At 38.5% G+C, this 27,899-nt stretch overlaps 1 protein-coding gene across 2 annotated transcripts; it reads right to left on the bottom strand.

The window, feature by feature from the left end:
• Nucleotides 1–214: 214 nt before the first annotated feature.
• LOC117370030 (lysine-specific demethylase 4A-like) lies at nt 215–27,899 on the bottom strand. 2 transcript variants are annotated; one of them, XM_055221027.1, is made up of 22 exons: nt 27,757–27,899; nt 25,256–25,410; nt 22,291–22,466; nt 22,086–22,200; nt 20,702–20,895; nt 19,904–19,953; nt 19,727–19,830; nt 18,504–18,641; nt 16,241–16,458; nt 16,041–16,168; nt 14,803–15,203; nt 12,105–12,201; nt 10,157–10,341; nt 9,201–9,405; nt 8,879–8,955; nt 7,325–7,380; nt 7,152–7,260; nt 5,661–5,849; nt 4,593–4,763; nt 4,197–4,316; nt 3,896–3,988; nt 215–2,530 (listed from the first exon to the last, which is right to left on the bottom strand). In XM_055221027.1, exons 2-22 carry the CDS (start codon nt 25,385–25,387, stop codon nt 2,390–2,392), a joined length of 3,099 nt encoding a protein of 1,032 aa, XP_055077002.1. In that variant the 5' UTR covers nt 25,388–25,410; nt 27,757–27,899; the 3' UTR covers nt 215–2,389. The 2 variants fall into 2 exon arrangements, with proteins under 2 accessions (XP_055077002.1, XP_055077003.1); XM_055221028.1 differs by having other exon boundaries at nt 1,680–2,530; nt 5,661–5,846; nt 27,757–27,876.

Here is a 27,899-nt window from a genome sequence, read left to right as displayed (position 1 = left end):
TTCCTGGATTACTAATTAATGTCACAAGATGGAACATTTTCAGAACAGGACAATAACTAAAAATGCAGGATAACAAACGTGCACAAATTCAAATAAAACATGGAACAACAATTCTAATGTGATTATAAATGGGAACAGTTGATATTGCATAATACAGATCTAGTAATTGTTTCACTGAAGTCAAAATGATAATACTGTATAATATACAGTACACAGAGGTGTCCAAACATTTTTCACTGAAGGCCACATATGAAGACATTTGTAACAGAGGGCTGCAGACCAATGACGAATACTGCAAGTCTTTCAAATGCATTTTACCTAGATTTGACCGAGCCACCTTTAATAAGACTTATATTAAATAAGACTAAATATTTTTAGGCCTGTATCACAGGCCAAGTCATTTGCCAATTCAGCAGGAGAACTGAGCACCCACAAAAATTGGTCTGAGGCCACATTTGTCCACATTCACGGGCCACAGCATGGATACCCAACTCCTGTATATGGTCAGAATTAGCCAGATATTGACTCCAGTGTGCCAAATTTGCATTATGCATTTCTGTTGGCATTTGGGATGGAATGTAAGATCAGACACAAACAAGCAATAAAATACACAGCACTCATGGTCAACAGTGGGCTCATTGAACCCTTTATATCCTGCCCAATGTCTTTTGCTCTTCAACATCAGTCTGTGTTTGAGGGATGGTGGTGGGATTTTCTTGGATATGTTTTTGTTTTTTGTTTTTTTAATAACACTTGAGGAATTGAGGCTAATCATCATTTGACTTGAGCATAAGGTCTTCTAGGGACTTGCTGTGCAGCTATGCTTAGAGCCAGGGTGAGGGTTGGGTGATAACAAATATCTTTAAAATGTTAGAACATAGGGTCTAAGTAAAAAAAAAACCCAAAAAACGTAATGTAACATCAGAACCACAATGTTGGTTCCTAAGAACTAAAACTGACTTATTCAGTCAATGCAGATGCAGTTTAAAGCTGGGCACACACGACATAACTGCTTTTTCATTACGTTGTGCCATATTTACCATTAGTTTGCCCCAACCAACACTAGGGACTGCAAATATTTTAAAGCCCTAAACAATTTCTAAACAATAGCATCAACACCATGGTGAGGTTTTAAAAGAGTTAAAGAGGGGCTATTACACTTACATGGGGTCACTCCTCCTACAGAGCGCTATAACATTTCAATCAGTGCACACTTCATTACTAAAATGATTGCATATCCCATTAGGTCTGTAAAGTTGCAGTGTATTGTATCGTATCATGTTTTTGTATATTTATGGAAAACGAATGAGAGGGAGCATGGGTGCGTAGGCTTTGGATAGGATCAAACAGCTAACCATAAAGAGGGTTCGAATAGTGCCTGGGAGCTATCGCTAGATTATTCAAACACGCATGGATAACATCTAAAACAGGGGTGGGCAAACTTTTTGAGCCCGGGGCCAGAATAGGTTCTAAAATTTGACAGAGGGGCCGGGATAGGATATGTATATATGTATATATTACATTACAGATTTGGCCTGTAACATGTTGCAAGGCATGAATATGCAAGGCTCACTGTACAAATTGTTTTCCAAATGCATTAATAAATGTTTTTATTTTATTTTTTTTTCAGTTAAATAAACACTACAGAAAACTTTGAACAAGGTTTACCCTTACCTATTTTAATAAAATTTGGTCACATTTGCTGGGCCGGATTAATAAGGCCTAAGGGTTGTGTGTGGCCCCCGGGCCGTAGTTCTGATTTAAAAGTTCTTCAGGCGTGTTTTAAATGAGGGAATGTTATAACATTGTAGAATGCTCCAAAAGGTTAACTTTGCATAATACCCCCTCTTTAATGTTTTACTTAGTTTTGGGTCAATTGTTTTCTTTTTTTCCATGTTTTATGCTTTTATGTTTACTATTTTGAGAAGATATGTGCTGCTGCATTTCAGGCCAGTGTGTGCTCCAGTACAGTCTGCACTCTACACCAAACCTTTAATGACTAATATGCAAGTAAGCTTAGTCACTTTAAATCATGTCTGTAAATACAAAAGCTGCAGGCTGTTAAATAATACAAGGTGTTTTACTTGAAATAAGGCAGGACAGGGTCTTCTGGGCAGTGTCTGCTACTGTTCTGCCTGTGTGTTTCTCTTGTAAAATGGTTCGACATAAAAGTACAGCCACATTATAGGAAACCCACGCTGAACAGGTTTATGAGTACTTTTTGTTTGCAGCTCGTCACAACAAAAAGAATTAAGAAAAGTACCATTTCACAATTTGTTAGTGAGGCATCCTTCAAAAATTTCAAAAATTGCTCTAGTATTGATAGTAATTTTAAAAAATACATAAATATGTCCGTAATGGCTGTGTATAAGACCTGCTTCTGCTCGTGCTACTCCATAATGGCCCTGTATATGACTGGCTCAATGTAGTCCCCTCTGTAACGCGAGTTTATCACTCTCTGTCTCTTGGACTCCTGGATGATCTCCTTCTCTTCAAAGATGCCATCAAAACGCATGTCCGAGGCCTTAGACTGAAACACACAACATGGAGAGACATAAGACACATTCCAACCATCCCTAATCTTAAATCCATTGGCATAGCAACCAAAGTGTCACATACAAAAGCAGTTAAGAATAAAGTATAAATAAAAAGTGTCAACTCAGAACTAAACATAGTATCACTGCACTACTAATAATGCATTACATTCATTGAGTGTCTTAGACACATTACATTGCATTGATTCACTTAATGCTTGGTGGTGAAAAGCTGCTAATGAAGCCACAGCTGCCCTGGGGCCGGCTGATAGAAGTGGTGCTGTCAAACTGCACCATCAGTCCCTTCGACCACCAGCAACTTCCATGCTAGGTGAATTTTTTGTCTTATACAGCAGTTTCCACTAGAGCCACTGCTGCCTCCCTGTGACACAATTTTTAACATAATATTTGGATATTTTAATAGAGACTGACCGGTATCGATACCGATTGTTTAGAAATTGGAGAAATTGATGGCTGATAAGCTCTGCTGATATTTTTTGGGCCAATTGATTTAGATTATTTTCGCCAAATTATTACTTGCCTACTGTCCCTTATTACCACAAACCTTCAACAGAGCAGTGTAGCCAAGTTACCTATTTGCATTCAAGTGTTTGAATAAGCTTTGTGTGTATGCTTTAGGCATCAGAATGGCCAAAAGAAAATATCGGCCTGTGCAGAACATTTAAGGCTGATAGCCGATACACTAGAATGTGCAAGTATCAACCCAATATATAGGCCAACCAATATATTTGTCTATCTTTAGACTTTAACCAACTAAGAAGTGCAGTTTTGTCTGCACAACGGATACAATTGAAGGGTTATTGGATTGACAGTTTACCTGGCTCCCAATTGACAGTGGCTTTTGTCCTGAGGGCTATTACTAACCTCAAAATTCCCTGCTGACCCTACCTGACCAGTCCAACTGTTAAGCCACACTGAGATCTTTGTTTGAATTATTCAATTTTTTTTCACTGATAAATGTGGATTGCTTCTCTAACACTACTTCTCTATAGACTATCAATTTGATATTTCCTGACATGCTAATAAGATAAATGCATATAGGGGTTGATATCTAAGAGTAGAAATGCTCAGTACAAGTGGAGGATTTTGTATGTAGAGAAAACTGTAAGCAGAAAAACTATTATGAGATGCTCAAAATGAGCATCTCATGCTAGTAAACTCAGTAACTCAAACCTTTCTGAATGATGCAAAACTGATGAGGGAAAAAGTTAAAGCGTGGTTATCTCAAAAAGTATATTTGCATGATATGTCTCATTTGGACTAACACAGGGATTAAAAACAGTGTTACTGAAACCGTAACTTTCATCACGGGGGCTGACATGTGGTTGTTCACTACTCACCAGTCTGGATTTGACTCTTTTTGGCAGTTCCTCGTCCAGAGTATACACATCATCTCTTTTGGCTGTAAGCTGAGAGCCATCCTCAAACTCCACCTGCACAACATATGAGGGTGAGGCATCCAAACTTCACATAAGGCCCAAAAATGAAATCAGATGAAGAATAGGTCAGAATACAAAATGAAGCCTAGATAGGAAATGTGTGTAATAGTGTAGGTTACTTTGGGAATAGTATTTTCTAAAATAAAAAAATGAAGTGAAATACAGCTTTTTGAACAGTGCACAACACTAAATGAGCTTTTACCAGGTACATTTGGATGACATGAGCAGCTACGAACTTGGCCCCATACACCAGACCGTCAGTCCAGCGCACCTGCACCTCCTCTCCCTGAGGAGGTGGTCCGAGTTGCACACAGTCTCGGCCCTGTCAGAAACAGATGCTAGTTACACCAGAGACTATCTGTTGTGTGTATTGTGTTGTGTTGTGTTGTGTTGTGTGTGTGGGGGTGTGTGTGTATATATATATATATATATATAAAATATATATATATATATATATATATATATATATATATATATATATATATATATATATATAATATATATATATATATATATATATATATATATATATATAAAAATATATAAAAATATATATATATATATATATATATAAAAATATAAACATAACTAGGCATACCACAATATCTTCTGGGAATAGATTGTCGCTGAAGGAGCCATCATCAAAGTTGACTTCATAAAAGGTTTCTGTGGACAGCTGCACAACATCACATTGGTAGTAGCGTCCATTCTTGTGCTTGCAGATTACCCTCTGTCCCACTGTAAGCTCATGCATGGCTGCTTTGTTACGCTTTAGGGACACACAGGAAAACGGCTCAGCGGAATCCAACAGATTTTAACAGTAAGACTTTTCCCCCCCCAAAGAGCTCATTTTAGTGAAAATGGCAGACAAGTCCTGTTAGCAGTCAATAAAACTGAGTTAGCCTTATACAGGGTTAAACACACAATTATTTATTTAATTAATCTAATTAAAAATGTTGTGCACAAGATAAATAAATCTTCCGGGAGGCTACTTGAAAAGGGGTGGATAGCTCCCAAACTACAGCGTGGAAACCCCAGCAGTAACATGTCAAGTCATTTAGTCATATAGGCAAGTCAAATATCTAGAGTTGAAAGTAGTACAGTAGTGAGTTTAGTCAACTGTGCCAAAAAAATATGAACTTTGCATCACCTGTTTGACTACACGGAGATGGATAAGTTAAATGCTACACCTACAAAGAACATATTAAGGGGGTGGCATCCTTAAACATTTAAGGATGTCAGCCCTTAATATGCATTTCTACTCAAACTGGAACATAAATTCTATAATTTTATGTTCCAGTATGAGTGAGCCTACCACATGTTTTGACTAACAGCAACTATGAACATGATATCTGCCTTCTTCTGCCTTCTCACATGGTATGGAACCACTCACCCATTCACTCACAGACACACACAGACACACACAGGTTGGCAGTGCGATGTATCTGACTGTGGGTCAATGCACCTGACCGCTCTACTGTTAATGTTGAGAGCATGACTCAAACCGCTAACCTTTGGATTAGTGGACATACTAACTAAACTACTGTCACCCTACTGTCACCCACATACCTTTGTTCAGTGGAAACTGAACAAAGGTATGTGGTAATTTAGTGCCATTGCTAATATCACATGATTCCAACTTATGTCATACAGTAGCTTTTTATACCTCAATCTGTGTGGGACCCTTGTGTCGACAGCAGGTGACATGGACCACAAAGGGCCAGTGGTCGGGCTGCATGAGGACCCCTGCAGCCTGGGCACAGGTAGGGTGGTAGGCCGTGGGGCAGCGGCCGTGGGAGCACTGCACACAGCAGCCCAAAGCCTTCTTCATGCGCTTCTTACAGTAGTAACACTTCTGGTACAACAACAAAACATACAATCACATCAGAACCACTTTGCATATAGTTCACATAGGGGTGTTCAAACTTTTTTTTGTCAAGGACCATAGAAACATAATCATGGCAGAGGGCTGTTTTGAGAAAGAAATTGGGCTGCACTATTTGCGAAACTATTTGTTTGTGGAGAAATTGATGGTACTTGCTGCATTTGTGATTTGCTAATTGCGTCCATTCACATTGCAATTTTGCTTTGATTGCAATTAATCTTGCAGCCCTACTATAAACAAACTGATAGTGTAGAGTGTAAAGGGCCAGGTGTAGTCATTGATCAAAATGGGTCTAGTAGAGCAGGTAGCAGAGTAAAGTGAATACACAAGACAAACGGAAACAAGACATATAAGACAATTTTGAATGTGTGATTATGGACATCTAATTGGGGCTGTAAGTCTTTAGTCGATTAATTGCTCGATGGTGTCTTAGGTCGTTTTCACACTGCCACTGGTTAGGTCAATGTCAAAGAGCTTTTGGTCCAAGAGACTGTGTGAACCCAACAGTCGCACTCTGGACAGCAGGTCTACGGCTTGAAACAGGAGGTCTCTGAGCGGCTCTGGAGCGGGGCGAGTGCGGTATGAACGTGGCCCTTACGCAGTCCACTGTGACAGTAAAAGTGCTTGGAATAGAGCAAAAAAGTGCTCAGATCAGATACATTTCTATGAATAGGTGCTGCAGAGCTGCTGTTTGACACATTCGTCTGACGAGGCAATTTAGATCAACTTACTATTAGTTTCCAGAAGGAGACTAGTTTCCTCCTGCCTCTGTCTGCGCAGGACTGTGTCATTCCAAAATCTTTTTTTCCTCCGTCACCACGCCTCCTCCACGTATCTAGCAAGGTGAAAGAAAAGACCGCTGCCTTCTCCGCTTGAAGCACGTTGTCATAGTAATAAGTGTGGCAGTGCATGTGAACAAGGCCGACCCAAAAATAAAGTCAATGGCATTAAGTCTAGTCCACAGAGCGCACTGTGAACGTGTGAAAACGATCTTAGTCAACCATCATTTTAAGTGGAATAATTATCTTAAAGTAAGTATCTTATTGATACTTTGCAGACATTACGATGGGGGAAGACTGCATGTAGGTTGCATGTTTACACTACAGGGTAAAAATGACTTACAAACTTTACACATTAAACTTAAAAAATATATATTAGACATGGGTGATATTTTTTTATGATATGTGCATGGCCAAGGGAAACTGTTTACCGATGGTATATCATTCTTTAGCACACACAAATGTTTAAATTTGGAAAAAAAGCTGAGCTCACCAGTTTAAACCTCTGCAGGGGGATTCCACTCAGATCCACAGGACTTCGGTCAGTGATGTTGACAAAGCGAGCTTCTAGGACAGCCACAGCACACAGCACATGTACCCACCTGCAGCACATAAACAGGTGGGTCAGGTTCTTTCAAGTCTCAGTGGAGCTCATAAACGCCTTACTTGTTGTTGTTGGCTTTCTGCAGGGCTCCTCCCCTCAAAGAGCACAGGCAGCAGCTCTAACAGAATCACAAGAGGCAGTTAGTGGCATCAACAACTGCACATATTACTAACCATTATCCTCATTTGAATACAAAGCAACATTTTAAAAATATGTAATGAAATACACTTCCAGTCAATATGGACACACATTTTCAATTATGCATCTTCTTCATTTCCATGATTCTTTACACTGTAGATTTTCCCTGAAGGCCTCAAAACTAAGGCATGTAACAATATCCAAATCTCACAGTATGATTCCGTATGAACCTTGTGGTGCAATATTTATTGTGATATTGTGGGAATGCTCACAGTATTATAGAAGGGTTCATGATATGCTTAAAATAAGAATGGTACAGCAGACTTCATGTTTCAGTGATAGCAAAGTGCAAAATACCAATTTATGTTAATTATGTTGTGCTGTTACTCTGAAGTATTTTAGCCTGGACTGAATTTTAGTTTTCATTAATTTGTGGAACTTCATGTCATTTTGCCAAGCAAGTCCTCATGGTGTTTTGTAAATCCATCGGAAATACAAGCACATATGCCGCAGAGCTAACACTACTAATGCGTTGTTGTTCATCTGTTGCCTTTTTTCCTTGTGGTCGTCGTGAAGCCAAAAAACATCTGGGACTTAAAAGCAGTGGGGACATGCAGCATCTCTGCTCAGTTTACCTCTTTATCCACTGGATAAATGTTGTTCAAGGAAGTATAAGTTCTGGAAGAACGGGTACCATTTGATTTTTTCTGATACCAGTACTAAGGATACCTGCTTTTTTATACCGGTTCCTGAACAGTTCTTTATTTGATGCCTGTATTTTTTGTAAGTCTAAATTAATGACCAATGTTATTGAGAATAAATATTTTTTAATCCTTGAATTATGTTAAAAACTATATTAATTCATATTTTAGAACACAGTACTAGGCTATACGATGTTCAGTTACTCAAAATAAATATGTGTGCAAAAGAACCAGAGTGCACAGCTGATCCTCAAGTGGACTCACACAATGGTTAATTTTCACTTTTGTTTTCTTCATATGGGGCAATTTATTGACCCTGATAAGGCCAGTGAAGTGAAGTGATTTCGATCATTTCATCATGAAGCTCATTCAGAAAAGGCCAAAGGTTTGCAGCAAAAAGTGATGCTATTTGAATGTAAAATATAAAAATATATTTAACTTAGTTATTTTACTTTTTTTTTCCTTCACTGCCATATATCTTGCATCACATATTTTACATCTTCCGTATGTATATAAAATGTAGAAAGTAGTAAACAAAAACAAAATACATTGAATGACAGGGTGTGTCCAAACTTTGACTGCTAGCGTAATTCCCAGTGTCCAAAAACATACAAATGTGCAACCACTGCGCAAAAAGGCATGTCTGTGTTAAAACGTAATGAAAAAGCCACATCTACGATAGTATTTTTTAAGACTAAAACTCATGCATACATGATCTTCTGTTGCACCGTCAGGCTGTATTCTTTCACACAGAATATTTTACACATTTTTACTAACCTCTGTCAGAGCGTTGGCTTTACAGTGTGCACACTTCCAGTCACTATCCACACTGGCAGGATCAACACCATAACAGCCTGTGTGGAGAAAATGTCAGTGTTGGACCTGCTAAGTTTGGAAAAATTTTAGCATCACTGGCAGTCCTTAAGTTAACCCAACAACATATGCATGACAAACATATTATGAAGGGTTTTCGACTGTTGATTTTTGTCGGATACTTGTACAGATCTCGGTGTGATTAGCAAATGTTGAGTAATTTTACAGTATCAACTCCAAACAAAAGAAAAGTTAAACAAAAGAGCAAAGCAAGTATGTGACTGACTGGCGTGGACGCGCACGCAGCACTCAGAGCAGCTGATCAGCAGGCTGGTACCATCCTCTTCCATGTAGGCTGTGGTTAGGCTGCGCTCATCTTCTGAGTCCTCCTCTGTGTTGATGCTAAAGCAGGACTCTGGGATCAAGGGCTTTGTCCTCATCTTATTCCCCGAAAGAATGATGGGACTGTTTGCACTACTGGAAACCTCCATCTGCAACAAGAGGCCAAGATAATATTAATATATTTTTTTTACATTTCATGACAAATTGGTGATGTTTTTTTACTAGTTATTTTACATTGCATCTTCTGTCACATGAACACACATTTACAAAGGGCATGCACCACTATTAATTATACCAGCAAAAATTAAAAAAAAAGCAGCACTTTGTGACAAAATCAGACTATCTGGGAGAAAGCTGAACGAGAAAGAACACTATATGTGTGTGTGTTGTGGAATTTCTAATAGTAAAAACCTTAAATATATAAAATCAACAGAGAAGTTGTCTCGAATCAAAAAGTCCAGTTTATTGAATCAATTGTGCACAATTGGCAAAGAGCTGTTATCCCTAATAGTGTTGTCTCACCCACAGATACCAAATGAAAACACATCCAGTGTGTTTATACTATCAAAGCAATCATACCTGTTTAGTCTAATCAAAGTGGTTGGAGACTGCTAGGCACAGAGAGATACATAACATAACAACTGATGGTATTACGCAGGTTAGGCCAAAGAGCTTCATAACAAGGTAAAGAAAGCCATAACATGCACTACAGAATGCTCTGGGCATAGGTTCTTTGCCTTCTAAAAAAAAATTTTAAGAAAAGAAATTCATGGTATGAATGCTACTGATGCAAAGTGAGAGCTATTTAGAGACCTCAGATTTTAGGAAGAGGAGTTAACCAAATCCTGGATAGGTTGTGTGTAATACAATTACGATTATGTGACCGGATGAGCTCTTTACCTGTTGGTAAGTGTGGAAGAGAGCACAGATGCAGCAGTATGGAGGCTTCATCCCCATGCGCAGATTGTACTCCCTCTCTTTCTTTGGGTTGGGTGGTCGGCTCTGCCACAGGTGAGCCAAAGGTTTAGCCCAGCTTTCACCCTCCAGACCGCCCTCATTCACTGGGATCATTTCCTCTGGGACCTCTGCAGAACAACAAGCGCATACTGTATAAGCTTATGAATAAAAGAGATGAAAGAGCTGATGCAAAAGTAAAATGGGGAAAACAAATGCTGCTAAATGAAAATAGTTCCATCCCAAAGATTAAATAAGTAGTAACATTGGGTTAATCTTCAAATGAGGGTAGCAGTAGCTTAGTTTGTTGTCAGTTTCAAAACCAAAGGTTGGTAGCTGGATCCCAGTTCTTAGCAGTGCATGGATATATAGATACCTCAGGGCAGCTGTGGCTACTGAAGCAGCTTACAATCAATTGCGGGCTGAATGTGTACCGTATTTTCCGGACTATAAGTCGCACTTTTTTCATTGTTTGGCGAGGGTGTGACTTATACTCAGATGTTATGTGTGAATTATTAAAATATATAATTTCACATCTTCATTACTGTCACAATGACAACTGCGCGAGGATAATCTAGGCCTGTGTCCCAGTAACACAGCCACGCGGAAGCGGTGCTTCATCTACTTCCGAAGGTGACGGAGATCAGAGGGGACATCGAAGATGAGGAATTCAATGGATTTAGTGATTTGGAGTGAGATCAAGAGTAAACTTGTTCGCTTGTTTTTTATACTTTAGTTATTTGATTAACTGTTAATATCTTATGTTAACATACCAGGCATATGTTCAGTTCGTTGTCTATGCTTCATGTAGGTGAATAAATATGTGTTATGTAACGGTTGATTATACATGTTACAGTTCACTTGTTTGACCGCTAGATGGTGCTGGGGTGTTTGTAATACCTGTAAGAAAATTTACTTGACTCATTTTCTTTTATACATTTCATATTTAATTTCCCCTTATTTATTTCCCCTTCATTTATAAGACCATAAAGGTGATCATTTTTCATTTGAAACAATATTGCAAATGTTCAGTTTATCATAAGCCTAGTTAAAGGGCACGAAAACTACTTCCAGTTTTCCGGTTCAGCCTTTTATGCTCTTACCCAAGACAGCACTATTTAAGAAACAATTAAGAAAGTTTTCGGTTCATCAATTTGTTTACTAGCAGGCCAAAGTGGTATGCATATTTTCCATCTGTTCATATGTAGGTTTGTGTGTATATGTAATATGAGCCAGAGCTTATGTTATATTTGATGTGTTTGCATGTGTGAACTGTGATGAAGAAGTAAGACCACAGTAAACATCAGTGAAAAGAACTCTGTGTCTCTTGTGTTTGTGGACAAGCTGGCATATGTTACATTAGCATAGTGTATCTAATTAACTGTTAATATGCGTCTGGTATGTTAATGTAACATAGATATTAAGTTTTTGTCTATGTGCTATGCTAGCGTACTGTACTGCTATTCAACCTGTTGCTCTCTATTTTATTGTTATTATTATAACTTGCCTTTAAACATAAAATGTCTGTTCTTGGTATTGGGTTTTGTAAAATAAATTTCCTCAAAAAATGCAATGCATATGTTTTTTTCTTCATTATTACACATTTTTTCACTGGTGTGACTTATACTCCAGAGTGACGTACTGCATGGTCGGGAAAATACGGTAAATTTGACTTATGTAAAAATCATGAAGGACATTATTGACATTTTAATGCTATAGTATCAATAGTAATTGGTGTAGAGATGATGCAATGGCTTGTAACATGCTCAGTGTGTCCTGACTCAAATCACTACATGGCTCATTTTCTATGGCACCAGTAATTGAATAGTTAAGATGTTAACATTGTATAAACTCTATAATGAAGTTGTATGAAGTAAAGGCAGCTTATTCAGACCTCCATCGCTTACGCCCTCCTTAATAAGTGGGTGATGTCCTGGTAACCTGTCCAGATCACTCTCTGGTTTACAGTCATCAACAGCCATCTCTTTAATCTGTAAAAAAAAAAAAAAAAAAAAAAAAACTTTACCAAATACAAATAATGCACTTTTGACCATAGAAATCAGAAAATGGTTGTATGAAAACAGTTCCTTTAAAAGGCGGCATAAAGGCTGAGTGTCTAGCACTTGCCTCACAGCAAGAAGGTTCCGCGTTCGACTCTTAGACCCAGGGAGAAACATGCAAACTCTGCATAGAAAAGCTCAGCCAGTCTGTGTGAGTTTTCTCTGGGCATTCAAACCAAAACATGCACAGTAGGTCAAATCCTCCAGCTAAGGTAGTCTTGACCAAGAGATGAGATCAGGGGATGGATCTCTAGGAGCAGCATTGTAGCGCCAACCACTCCTCACAGGCTGCCTCAGCAGCACTGAAGGATGGGTCAAATACAGAGATCAAATTTCCCCATGAGCACAATACAATATAGTATGTACCTTAACCTTATTAAATGTGCTAGTTATATAGTGTGCATGTTCTGGAGCCTTGGTGTAGCTATATCAAACTCTAGTTGCACTGCCCCCAAGCTGTAATTATTTATTGCCATTTGTAGAAATTGCCCAAACTGAATTAAGGACACATTAATTAGTAGGAAAACAATATATATATCCTTGGATTTATATAGCCCCTTTCAAGGCACCCAAAGCCCTTTACGGTGCATTATTCATTCGCTCCACTCTCGGTGGTGGTAAGCTACAGCTGCCCAAGGTCAGATTGACAGAAGCGAGGCTGCTAATCTGCACCATCGACCCCTTTGACCACTACCAACACAGACCACAGTCATACTCATTCTTGAATCTTTATTTAGATTACCAAATGTACTTTCTGAGTGAGCTGTTGATTGCGCACACGCCCAACAAAACTCTGCAGTCCAGCGATCAGTACCTGCACTTTGAGGTGACTGCTCATTTGCGGTGGCCGGCACCACTTTGTCTCTGTTCAAAAACTAAGATAAAGACTTATTTGTCCCCAAATGGTTTGAAAACATAATAGCATTGTGTTTTCATTATTATTGCTTTGTATATGACTTGACCTTTTTGTGGGTATTTTAATGGAAAGCACTTCAGGTTAAGATGTTACTGCTGCAAAGTTCTATTCAACTAATATTTTACTTCTTTTATAAAAACTGATATGACAGGTGTAAAGGAAATTTAAATATTGTATTATTATTGGATTTAACTAAGCAAATAGGTATGAGCCTATAGGTACGACTCAGGTCTAGGCTCAGGAACAGTATGCACTCAAAGAATGAGGTCAGCTATCTGAATTCCATCAATGGATTTTTTTCTTCCCTGATGACACAGGCATATTTCAAAATGACAAAGCCAGGATTCATCAGGCTCAAATTGTAAAAGAGTGGTTCAGGGAGCGTGAGACATCATTTTCACACATGGATTGGCCTCCACAGAGTCCAGACCTTAACCCCATTGAGAATCTTTGGGATGTGCTGAAGAAGGCTTTGTGCAGCGGTCAGACTCTACCATCATCAATGCAACATCTTGGTGAAAAATGAATGCAACACTGGATAGAAATAAATCTTTTGACATTGAAGAAGCGAAATCGAAGCAATGCCACAGCGAATCTGTGCCGTAATCAAAGCTAAAGGCAGTCCAACGAAATATTGTGTGAGTGTGTGACCTTTTTTTTGGTGGCGACTTTTTTTTTGTCCAGGCAGTGTATTTTGTGGTGATCATAATTTGAATTTACCAAATTTAATAAACACAGATCAGAAGCAATGACACGAATTATGGTCCCTGCCATGAAACCTGGGGAAATACGCCTCAAGGCATGCAAAAAAGTCAATTACACTATAGCTGTATTATGCATGAGGTCACTGGTTCAAGGTCACAGACCCTGACGGTATAAAGCAATGACCACACTGCACAACAGAAATGGTGTGAAGAGGGAAGAATAACGGCCCGGGCAGTGGCCGATAGGGCCGTTATCGACCCAACATGCCAGTGACTGGTATCAAAAATTAGCTAGCACCATGTACGGTTACAAGTTAGCCTTTGAAATTATAATAAATCATAACGTGTGGGTGTAGCAAGCCTGCAAAGAAAAAGCTATTTTTTTAAAGTATTAAATCGCACGCAACTCTGTCATAGACCATTAAAATTTAGTACAGATATTCCACACATCATGCTGAACAAAAAAGCCAGGGAAGACATACCTCTATTTCCAATTTATACTCATACTTCAACAAACTTGTCCTAGGGTTTTTATCCTACACACGACGCAGCCATTTTGAAAACATATAAAATCCTGTAACTTTTGCAAACACTGTGGATTCAGACAAACCCAATTTAGCGCTTGTGTATTTTGATGAGCAGGACAAAATGATGTGTGGATTTAAAGTCTCTCCAACACCCCCTGCTAAGTTACAATGGGCGGTAAACATTTATCTCCAACATGTCATGGGAAATATTGAATCACATGTCAAGCTAAAGTTGATATGCAGCTCTCCCAAGGGTTGCAAGGGTCCTTTATCACGGCTTGCAGTTTTAATAAAAAATTATAGTTATACCAATAAATTATGAGATGCCCCGTTAACTTGGCCAATAGTGACTATGAACACCTGTATTTATCAAGTCAACACTCACAGTATGTAATGGTTGTCCACTGTCTTTTACAGCTCCAGAGTCAGTGGCATCAGTCTTCCGTTCATTGAAAGGGGGCTCCTCCTCTTCACTGTAGTCTCCTTTTGCGTAGCTGTGGACGTGCAGCACATCTGTAGGGCTCAGTGTCCTCTGGAATACTTTGGCTTGTGGACTGGTTACTGCTGGCTGCTCGTCTGAGCCCTCCACCCCCTCGGAGCAGGCAGACATTAGCTCGTTATCACAGGGCTCTCTGTTACTCCGGTCAGGACCCTCAGCTCGACTCTTCTCTTTTTTTAGTGGATTGCGTCTATTTGAAGATTTCTTTGGACACACTTTAGCTGGAAACTTTGATGGTGGTTTGGGTTCTTTTTCCTGTTTTGTTTCACTCCTCTCTTCAGCTGTGCCTGAAAAGTATCCCATTTTTCTAAGTTAGTGTCTTTCAATAAAAAGTCAAACCAGTTTTTCACTCTGTTATAGACACCCCAGTGATTTCACTGAAGAGATTAACTATGGACAGAAAAGGTTGAAATACAGAATTTTTGTCTATTTTTATTACAATCATAGTGTTTAAATGCATGTATCTTCAAGTCATCAATACAAATGTAATTAATGTATTAGTCTTAATAGCATTTTTGGACGCTCTAGGAGGGTTTACTTTGCATTATTCATTGATTACCTTCTTGGCAACTGTATGCTATTATTTTAGCCACGGGCACACTGGGTTGATTGATGCAAGCAAGGCTGCCAATCTGTGCCATCTGCATGTTTGATCTCTTCATTCATTCACACGCTACACTCATACTAGTCAAGCAAGGGGGGTGTATCTTGTCTAAGAACACAACAACAGTATGCACTACAACTGTGCTGTCCTACTGCAACACCAGGTATCCCAGCTATCTCATACTCAAGTACTAACCAGGCCCAATGCAAATGTCTATGGGATTTGTTGCAGTATGAGATATTAAGTGCAGTACCCACACAATGCTGCAACGGTAAAGAAAACTTTGTATTGACAAATTTGTCATCAAATCTTTGCTTCTCACAGTTTATGTACACTTCTTGCAATAAATCCCTGTTCAATGTAACAAACTGGCATATTAATCTTAGTTTATGAGACATTTGACATGGTGGTTAGTAGCTCTAATATGTAAAAAATAAAAAATAAAATAAAATAAAGTAAAATGTTGTGCCAAGGCAATAAACACTAGTAATTGTGCAGTAGCTATTATAACTGGGCAAACCTTTCTCTTTTTTAGGAGATACTTTTCGCGACAGTTTTGACTTGTGTGTCTTCCTGGTGTCCTCCATGTCCATAGCAGGTGCGCTATATGGTTCCTGCTGTGTTACAGCAGCATGCGTTTTTGTATTTCTGCACATAACAAGACAGACATGAATTGTTGTATATTTACATGATTTTCTGAAGATTGTATTAAAAACGTACCCATTGTCAGCTTTGACCAAAGGGGAGGATGCTGCTGGTGCAATGGGAATTCTTTTCTTCTTGATGTCCTTGCGTAATAACGCAGACTCTGGTGTGGGTCTCGAATGGTCAATGGGAGTGGTGTCCTTGCCAGCTTTCCATATCTTATAACGCTCTGGTTGATACTTGCGGACAAACACATCCATGGAAATCTTGACCATATCCTGTCGACATGCACACTATAGAAAAAGCCACAAGGAACCACAGGATTATTGCAGTTTATCTCAAATTATAAGAGAGCATTTTCAAAAATTTGGGTAAAATTTTTCAAACACTGCACCCTTAGCCCAAAAGCGAGCTTAACTAAAAAAATGTGAACTTAACACTCAGCACACTAGGGCTAAACAATTGTGGGGAAAAAAGTATCGCGATTAAACTTGCAAAGTATATTTTAATATAAAGATTGGGTTTACAGTGCATATGTTAAACACATCCATGTGGAGTAATATCTGAGTGGAGACTGAAATTTGAACTGAAAAACTATTTCAAGAATCCCATTCATTTCACAATGCTTTCCAAAAGTTCAAGCATGTTTTCCCTAAATAGACAGGATATTTTATGTTTGTAGCGGACAATAAAAAATTACAACATCTGAAATGTAGCAACTGCACCAATTCAAATTACAATTTCAATTCAGTTATATAATATCTAGCAATTATATGTATTATAAGGTGGCGCTATTGTGTCCAGTGTCCATGTGTCCAACTTCCTGTTCATCACAGGGCAATGAATAAACTTTAGGGCTTGTCTCATGGAGCTTCATGAATTCTACGAATTTTGTGCGCCTATGCCAAAATCTGCCTGTCTCCTCTCCCAGAGGGGTCCACTTCTAGGTGGCGCCGTTGAGTCATTTTGTGTGTACTATGTAAAATACTATGATAATACTTAATGTCTGACAAGGTACACTCTGCCAATCAGTCACAACTCCATTCACTGTGAATGGGCAGTTTGGATAATCCTAGAGCAAAAACTAAAAATTTGAGCATGGGTCTAATTATGTTTTATGATCAGGGGCACATAAAAGAAGTTTCAGCAAAATTTGAACCATTTCTATCAAAATTATTTTTGTTGCTCCCCAGTCCTATTGGTGGTGCTGTAGTACTGAGCATTACCTGTGAGCTATGAATTTGTGCAACAAATTGAACAGGTCTTTGCTCCCCTTCTAGCCAACCATGAAGTCCCTCTGTTCGTAATAGATTATTTTTCTTCCCTTCATGCGTAGAACTTAATCTAAAACTTAATCTTTAAATTGCAAATCAGATAACGCTGATGTTTTATGTATAAGCTGCTACAGTATACACCATTCATTTCATTATTAGTCCATTAGTCAGCCTGGGATCATGCAGTTATTATTCAATTATTATTTGAGCCATGTAGGCAAATACTAATGGTCTCAAAAAAATCATTAAAGAAAGAGGAAACTCGGGTGTGTTTCGCAGCCATGGTACGGGCAATTATAATTCTCGAACGGTAAGGTGTCTAGATATGGCATGTAAAATCTGAGCTCATTTGGACCAAAAACCTAGGACTAGATACATGTTATAAACACGTCGTCAAAATGGCAACGGATTTTGGTCAAATATGGGTGACTTCCTGTTCATCACAGGGCAGTGCTTCAAATCATTTTTAGGCTTGTCTCATGGAGCTCCATCTCTGTTCCAAATTTTCTGAGTCTATGGTCAAAAATGTGATAATTTTGTCAGAAAAGAAATAAAGAACAATACCGCTCGTTATGTGACTTACTTCTAAACTGCCTGTAATTAACACATTTTACCGGGGGGCAGGCAACAATTCACTGAATTGAATTTGCTGTTTAACTGTTATAATACCAATTTGTTCATGTTAATAGTTAATACCTCCAATAACTGGGTATTATCATACGAAACTAAATTGGTATAAATTTCAATGTCTTCCCTCAGTGAGCACAAGTTAACTAAGGCCAAGTTTTTATTTTCTTTGTAACAGAAGGCGCAATGGTTGTCACTTGAAGCCGAAAGATTATTATGACAATGTGGTCAAATATACATCTCAAAAGCTAAACAAGGTTAGGCCTGGTTAGTACTTGGATGGGAGACCTCTGGGAATTCCAGGTGCCACAGTAGGCCACCAGTAGCATTGTGTAAGGACACTTCACCTACATTGTCTAGTATGAATGTGGTGCATTTGAGTGTTAGTCCATATCATAGATGCCATGACATGTGCTAGTGGTGCTACACCCCGTTACCTGAGTTGCCTGTTTGCCATAATCAATCCATCTGAGTGTGGCAAAATTTGTAGACTCAGCACAGTTGAAACCATGGTTAAAACCAGCATGATATGCAAATGGAAACGTCAGAATGAACTGCCCTTCATGTTGGGTCACCTGAAACGTACAATACAGATATGGAAGTGAATGATGATTTTCAAAATTAGCATGTTAAACAATTAGACTTACAAAGAAAATTAAAAGGCCCTATATTCTACTAAACTAGGCTTTTAATAATGTTATGTTACAAAAAACATAGCTGTAATTTGTTTCCTTCACACACCACAGTATTTACTATATTAAGACTGTCTGCCTACACCACTCAAAGCACTTGCACAAAGCATTAATAAATCTCACATTTAGAAGGATGGTTATATAAAACCAGAAAGAGCTCATTTGACACTTATGTCCTGCAGTGTGACAGCCAGTCACTTAGGGCTGGGTGTTGCCAAGTACCTTATAAAACGATACATATTCTGATAAAGGGTCTACAATACAATAAGTATCTCGATACAGGTTCCAAAACAGGATGTATATGTGGGTCATGGATCTATTAGATGCAGATACATGGATATCCCTAAAAACCTTAAACTTGACTATATTTATGTTTTTATTATGTAGAATAACAACATTCTGTGTTCACAATGCCCTTATTAAAACCCATTTAGTTTATGAATGACCCGTCTTTTCAGCTCAACAGATTCACCTTTCATACAATAGCCAGCAGGTAGTGTAACACAACTATTTATAATTAATTAACATAGTTTAACAGACAGCAATACATGTATCGACACGTGTATTGCTGTCTGTAACATGTGTTCTATCAGTATTTTGAGTACAGTTCAAGTATTTTCTATTAAATGAGTTAAACACTAAATTATGTAATTCTTGAGAAAAGCCATCCCCAGACGTCAAGTAGCCTAATTATGACAACCATTAAAAGTTCAACAACATGGAATACAAAGCTGAGGTGTACAAAAGTACATTTTGTTCTTTAGAATTTCAAATGGGATAGTGTTACATTGAAGTGTAAATGAAAAGAAGGAGAAAGAAGCATAAGCTCATATTATCTGGCCCCTTTTTGAAAACAAACAAAAAAACAGGTCCAAATCACTGCTCATAACTGAATGCAGATTTTGTAGTATCAAAAACTGGAAGACTTCATAAAGGCATGAGGATGCACAAATGCAAGAAAAACAAACCTTTTCAAATGGAATTCCGTATTTCTTCAAAATTGATGGTGAAATCAAAGTCATTTTGTGTCGAAGAAAGGCTTCACAACTTTGAGCACTACCTGGAAAAAAACCTGGAAAACAGAAAATGATAGTATAATCTCTGCAAACAGTACATCCATGTGTACATTGAATTCTATATCTCACCCTTAGCAAGTGCCTCTAGCCTCTTGCCATGGTCTGGTGGTACCACATACCTGCAGAACAATAAACTGTTAAAATTGGCACTATAGAAGGTCTGCCAGCACTTTGGAAAAACAGCATTTAAAAAAAATAAATAAATAAAGAACAACTAATACACACATCAAAGGAACTGAACAATATGGAATTTTGGAGGTCAATATTAGCATTAATGAGGCTGGATATTCTAATAACAGATAAATCGGCTGATGTGATAATTAACTTGTATGCTAACAAGTCATTTCAGCTTCATTTCAGTCTCCTGAATATAAAATTTTAATATTTTTAAAGCTTATTGTTTTAAGATTTTTCACATATATTAGACGAGACACATGCATACCCTCATCAAAGACAAGCTGAAAGCAGATTTAAAAATGTCATGACACTGACAATATGCTCTATACAAGTATTTCAGAAAAAGACTGCACATAGCTCTATAAGTTTAACCGCCTTGAAAATCAGATGTTAAATCTCAAAGGGCATAGTACAAACACATCAAAATTCATGTATATATAATATAAAGTACTGAGTCAAAAGTCAAAACCATTACATTATAATGCACATCTGATAATAGTGCCGAGCACTTCTAATGAGCTTTGCAGCTCTAACCACTGAACTACTGCCTCCAAAAATGTGACCCAAACCTTCTAAAGTTGAAAGCAAAAAAAAATCCAAAAAGATTTTTACAGACTTATTCACGCAACAGTATAAACATTTTATGGATGCAAAAAAATGACAGATCTTTAAGGAAGTTAGTGATAGTACCAAGACTGGGGCTCTCCGAAATGAAGGTAGCTGATGCTGTACAAGTCCATATCCTCAGTGTGCCAAGCAAAAGCACTCTTCCACATCCCAAAGCACAAGGATGCTTTGTTGAGACCTTTAGTCTTAACACTGCTCTCATTCTCCACACAGTCTAAAATGGTGTTGAGGCAGCCAATGTTCCATTCAGTGACACCCTGCAGAGGTTCACAAATATTAGGTTCTGGGTAGGTTTCAGTTCTGAAAACAATTTTGATAATACAACTTGAATTATCTGCCGATGCCCGATGCCAACCAATACCAAAGCAGAGGCTGTTTCCTTTAAACCAGGGGTCAGCAACCTTTAAAACCCAAAGAGCCATTTGGACCCGGATTACACAAAAAAAACAAAAAAAAAAACCCCACTGAGAACCGCAAACACTTTTACATCTAAAATGAAGACACTGCATATATTGCTTGTTTTTGGGGTTTTTTACCTTTATGTTTTGTATAAACAACTATGTGTTGTCTATAAAATACATGATGTGTTACATAGAAAATTTTATTTTATTTATGTAATGAACACATTTTGAACAGCTTGAACTCTTAAAAAGATAATAAAGTTAAAGGTAAATATTAAATATAAATATTTGCAAAATATATGCATAAATATTTATTTTACCTGGTGAATAGCTGCTCATATACATATGTGGATCCAAAGATCAACAGGGCTGCAAATGCATATGTCTTGGAAGGTGCTCACTCCATTTGTGATTCTGAAAATGAGTGGCCTTCTGATGGGCAACATGTTCAAGCTCCTCTGTCAACCGTTTGAATTTGGACACCCACATATCTTTGTCAGCTATGTCAGCCAGCTCCAGATCAGGTTGACTTGAACCTACAAATGCGTTTTGGGCGACATTTTGGCGGGTATACCGGCTTCCACGAGTGTGACGCTTATTTTGAGCAATGAAAAATAATCAAATATGATTTTATGCTTTATATTTCAAAATCACAATAATCTTCCAATTTAGAACTACAATTTAAAAAAGAACTAACACAAATAAAATACACTTCAATTAAATACTATTTTCTAAAGCCACGCAAAGCCACAGTACAAGGATGAAAGAGCCGACCCCTGCTTTAAACCAAAATAAAATGAGACAAAACTAATCCAAATGGTTATGTAGCCATTTATCTCTTAAAAATAACAATAGCACAACTTTGTATAAATAAAAGTTCAAACGTTATGAGACTTTCTTGGCCATTGATGACCAGTAAATGTTCTTATTATGGCCATTTGCATGACAATGTGTATATCCATCTATACGTCCATCTGTATGTTCATATGAATATATTTCAGAAATAAGGAACACAACAGATAAGATGTAACATTTTGGTAACTTACTTGATCATACAGTGACCCGCTAACCTCTGCTCCATAAAGAGGAGGGTTAAAGGTGAGGTTCTTCCAAAACTTCCTCTCCAGTTCATCACAATCTGCATGCTGGGGATAGCAAAACCTGCACAAGTAGAAAATGGTTGCTGATATTTGTGACCATCACCAAACACTCTTTGGTGATTTGTGGATAGAAGGATGCAGTTTAACACACTTCTCTAAATTTGAGGTCTTGCGGAATTCATGGACAGTCATTGGCTTCTTCTGGATGTTGTACTGTGTGAACAACCCTGATTGGCCAGTCACTACTTGCTGGATGGGAGCAGGAATAACCAGATCATCAATATCATCATATGTTTGCCTTGGCCTCCAGCCTTTAGGTGGAATGACCTGAGGAAATGAATATAGAGCAAACTGTTACAAATGACTATGTTAGTTGAACCTTTCACATCCCATTCTCATTTATCAAAAACTTTATTATTTTTGTTTTTAGCTTATCTGGAGCAAAAACTTAATTCAATTTGAGAATACAAAAAACAGGTAGAAAATGTCACCAAACAGCCTTAACCACCCCATATTAGTAGAGATAATTTGGGATTTCCTTTCTTAGCAAGACCTGTAGGGATGGGCTGATATAGATTTTTTTTTAGCCAAAACAAATAATAATTGCCGATACTGCTATTTCACATTTAAAAACCATAGTGAAGACCACACATGTAAGCTCAAGTAACAATCACAAATTAACTTTTCACTTACAAATAACAAAATGTATCTATCTGGAATATATCTGTGGACTCACTCAGTTGTCCAGGTCTTATCCATAGCAAAAGAGAAATAAAATCTGTCAAATGTACAAAACGTAGTAGTAGTAGAAGACATTTTGCTGCTCATCCAAGCCACTTGTTCAGTTCTGTTCAGATTACTGATGGACACTGCCTTATAACTACAATGAAACTCAAAACCTAAAAACACAAAACCTCACTACACTGAATGGAGTAGACCACATTGCTTCATTTGTGGCTTGGGATTTTGTCCCTTGGGTGAACCAGTTTCTGTCTCTAAGTGTTTGTATTCATACTGTCTAAAATTCTCTGAAGCTTTTCAGACACACCGGCAGTGTAAGGAATAGCAATGTGGTCTACTACATTCAGTGTGGTGAAGACTGCAAAGAGAGTTACATTAGAGAAACTTAACAGCCACTCCATAAGAGAGTGTACCAACACCGTCGAGAGAACTCCTCGGGATCCCAGTCTGCTGTGCATCTCCATCTCAAAGTCACTAGCCACTCCTTTGAAGATGGTGAGGTACAGATCTTAGCCAAAGAAAAGAAATGGTTTAAGAGGAAAGTTAAAGAAGCAATTTTTGTTCCTTGAACAGGAATGGGGGCCTTAGACATCATCTGTCCCCTATCTATAACTCTATACTCACACCAAAGGAAACAATACACTAGCCAGGATGCTAATAGGTGTGAAACCACTCATTAGGGGCTTGAATGACTATGCTAAGTAGGACTCAGCTGGGCAAACAACAGCCTGGGGGCCACACGTGACCCGTTGGCCTTATTAATCCAGCCTGCCTGAACGTGTCCAAACTAAATAAAAAACGATAAGGGTAAACCTTGTTCAATTTAGCTTTTCAACAAGATGTTGATCTTTTGGCACTTGATAAAACTGAATGTGAGGTTTTCTGCTGTGTTTATTTCACTGAAATTCAATACATTAATTATTAATTTAATTAATGCATTTGGAAAACATTTTCCAAGAAATTGACAGGCGGATCGGTGCAGCGTCTGTAGTGATGCGGTCGATGTATCGGTCTGTGGTAAAGAAGGAGCTGAGCCGAAAGGTAAAGCTCTCGATTTACCGGTCAATCTACGTTCCTACCCTCACCTGTGGTCATGAGCTTTGGGTAATGACCGGAAGGACAAGATACAAGTGGCCGAAATGAGTTTCCTCCGCAGGATGGCTAGGCGCTCCCTTAGAGGCAGGGTGAGGAGCTCGGTCACATGAGAGGAGATCGGAGTAGAGCCACTGCTCCTCCACGTTGAGAGGAGCTAGCTGAGGTGGCTCGGGCATCTGGTCAGGATGGCTCCTGGACGCCTCCCTAGAGAGGTGTTCCGAGCATGTCCCACCGGGAGGAGACCCCGGGGAAGACCCAGAACACGCTGGAGGGACTATGTCTCTTGACTGGCCTGGGAACGCCTTGGGGTCCCACCATAGGAGCTGGAGGACGTGTCTGGGGTGAGGGAAGTCTGGGAGTCCCTGCTTAGACTACTGCCCCCACGACCCGGCCCCGGATAAGTGGAAGAAAATGGATGGATGGAAAACAATTTGTACAACGAGCCTTGCATATTCATGCTTTGCTACATGTTACAGGCCAAATCTCTAATGTAATATATAGATATATATCATGGCCCGGCCCCTCTGTCAAATTTTAGAACCCACTGTGGCCCATGTGTCAAAAAGTTTGCCCACCCCTGGATTAATCTGTTCAAAAACGCCCATCAAGACATGACCTGACAGAAAAAAACCCAACATATTTTAGATTCCATGTTAGGATGAAAATAAATATATGAACTTGTAATCATGTCAAGTTTTCCTCACATAATTTACCCAGAGTTCTAGGATTGTACAGTGCTGTGTACCCCAATTTTCACAAATGTGTCTATATTCAGGCCTGTGATGAATACAAATATTGAAGAGTGACATATTGCTGAAGTAAACAAAGATATAACTGAAACCAAATCATAAAGCAAAATTATCCTCTAAAAAGTAGTCTAAATGTACAAAACTGTTAAAAATAATAATAATGATTAACTGCAGAATGCAACACTTAAGTAGATTTGTGTTTGGTTTGTCTACCGAGTCATAGAAGTACATAATTTGACCTCTACCACTCAAATCTCATCATGGTTCAGAAAATTTACAAAATATGTCTTAGTAGTAGAAAGAAGTACCCACACAAAATGTTGATCCCCAAAAATTATTGTTCCATCTGTTATATATTGAATGATAAGTCAATACAGTATTGGTGACAGGCCTAGCAATATTTCAAAAATAAAAACAGTTACTGAAAATCATCAGCTTTTTACGATGAAATGCCACTAAGAAGAGGCCAGCAGCAGAGAGCAAGTTCTGCCCAGCAAGTCAATGGTTACATCACTAAGAGTCTCCAGTTACCTTTGCTATTCCAGCATTGTGTGCTCCCTGTGACTCCATGTAGGCTACATAACGACTAAAGTCCTTGAACTCATCTTTGGTGGGATAGAAAGTCATTATGTGGTAGCCCACATTGCCAGTGTCAGCTGTCATCTTGAAATGGTTGGTCTCAAATTCTGTAAATAAAGAACATTTAACTGTGGCACTGTTATAAAGCAATGGTACAAAAAAACAAGAGAGGGCGCCGTAACGCTTGGCTTACACTGTGATCTAGACATTCCAAAATATTCCCAAACACAATCTGCAATTGAATCTCATGAAGGTGGATTAGGAGGTTAGCAAGATTATGTCGGGGTTAACTTTGGTTTATATTGCTACTACGGAGCTGGATCACTTTCTCATGCCATGAACTCATAAGACACTTAAATACATTCAGCTTATGCAAGTTATACCTGTGTAACAGGTGGTAGCTCAGGGTCTCACTGCTGTACCACAGACCAACACAGCTTTAAGAAGAAGTAGGCTGTGTGCCCGGGAGGTGCTAGTTTCCATGGGAGGCCAGTTTGGTTGCTGGACCCTCACATGTGTGCTATTGGCCAAATTTATTGGTAAGGCTTTTAAATCGTTTTGTGTTGCGGTGAATATTTTAATTGTAAAGATGTACATTTTAATTGTCTCTTCTGTGTTATGTGGAACTCATAACACACACTTACATTAATGAATTTTAAGCCTATTAAAATGTATCCCACATGTTTAAATGTTTTTACAAGTAGTTATGAGTCCATTCCACTTTATTGCACTTGCACTTGTGCACTTGTAAAGGCAGACTAACTGGGTTATTTATTTTTTATTTGCTGTATTTTGGTCACTTCCCTCTAAACCAATGAAAGACCACGTAAGAGAGAAACTTTATTGGAACCTTATCATTTGCAGTGTTCAGTTGCAGTGATATTTGCAGTGGGTATCCTACCCAATTGCAGTGAGCCTACGGCTTGTTTTTCTGGTTTGCCCACCATACACTTTTCTGTTCATTCACGTTTCCATATACCATATATCCATATTTGTATCTCAAACAGGAAAAGACAGGAAAACCAACCTTTTTATGTTTAATAAATTATACAAACTTTACCCCGGGTCATTATTTTAATTACTGTACTTGTATTGACCATGTTCAACAGATTACATAATGCTCGATAAACCTTTTTACAATTACTTCTACTCAAAAAATATTATTAGAACCAGCATTATTCATCTTTGACTATACTTTTTGGATACTTAACTCTCCCACCTCTCCTGTAGAGCCTACATTTAAATGTCTGTACACTTGCTACATGCTTAAGGGCATTTAACCTAGTTTCACTAAGTAGGGTCCCATATATCTTGTCACTTTTTGGGTGTGAACCTACTTAAGTCCAGCCGAGACATCTGCTCGACATTGCCGAGTGCAGTAACTCTGCACTTCCATTTGGAAGTGACCATTTTCTTTGGGAGTTTGTTTTTGTAATTAGTTTAAAGACAGTAGGGGCAGTGGGCACTGATGACACTGGTTTGGCCATATCACAGAACACTAAAGAGCTGTAAAGTCAGGTTGCAGCGCTGTGAGCCGCTGGCATGAACTCTGAAACTCTGTCCACATCTACCAGAGCCGTGGGTGGCAGACCTGTGCTTGTTTTAGGTGTGAGTGGAATAGCCTTATTGCATGAATTAAAATTAATTTAAAGAGAATAATAAAAAATAGAGCCCACCAGTATGCAGAGCAAAACATTGGTGGAGGTGACAAAGAGATGTACGGCGGACAAACCCACAAAACCAAACCTGCTCCTCCTGGGCACACAGCCAAAAAAAACTAAAACTGTGTTGTCTGTAGTGCCGCAGTGATACCCCAAGGTACCACCTGTTACACCTGTACTGAATAGCCAACACTTGAATCATACTGCATTACACAAAATGCGCATCCTAAAATAAACTGTTGTAAGGTTGTAGCGTATTTGTAAAAAATAAATAATAAAACATGAGACGACGCGCTGCTTGGTACAAAAGTGTCGTTCATTCATTCACAGAGGGTGGAAATATAAGACACTGAATGATAACGGTTCGCTGCTCGGTCTGAACAAGTGCCTTAACCAACTGAATTTGGAATACACAGGACTGAAATAATATAGCCAGCTAAAAATAATGCACCTCATTCGGCCAATTAAAAATCTATATGCAACGGACTATGACAAAAATCTGTAAAAAACATACCTGTAGCTACTGAAAAAAGTTAAGGCTTTTAGTTGTTGATGTTGTAATCTAGCTAAATAGTCGCATTCATGGTAGCATAAACAGCCAAATTTAATACAATCAAACATGAAAGGAAGTTGTCACAAACATAAACAAACGCACTCTGACAGGCACAACTGTTAGCTGACTAGCACACAGGCTACGGGGCTGCTGCAGCTGATGTCAAGCTAGGTGAGGATTTCTTACAATGTCGCTGGTTACAAGAGCAATACTGATAAAGCGTTTAACGTTTTACTTACCGTTGATGAAATGTTGATGAAATTGTGTTTTTACGTGAATGTATTACATGCAAAAATGTCAAAAAGCGACATGATCAGCCCGTGTAGAAAATGTAGTCCTCCATCATTACAGTAACGCGCATGCGCAGTGTGTCTTCTTCTTT

Source organism: Periophthalmus magnuspinnatus, chromosome 4, assembly GCF_009829125.3.
Source record: "Periophthalmus magnuspinnatus isolate fPerMag1 chromosome 4, fPerMag1.2.pri, whole genome shotgun sequence".
Lineage (NCBI taxonomy): Eukaryota > Metazoa > Chordata > Actinopteri > Gobiiformes > Gobiidae > Periophthalmus > Periophthalmus magnuspinnatus.
Note: the sequence above shows the minus strand (reverse complement) of the source record. Positions and strands in the feature narration are given on the sequence as shown.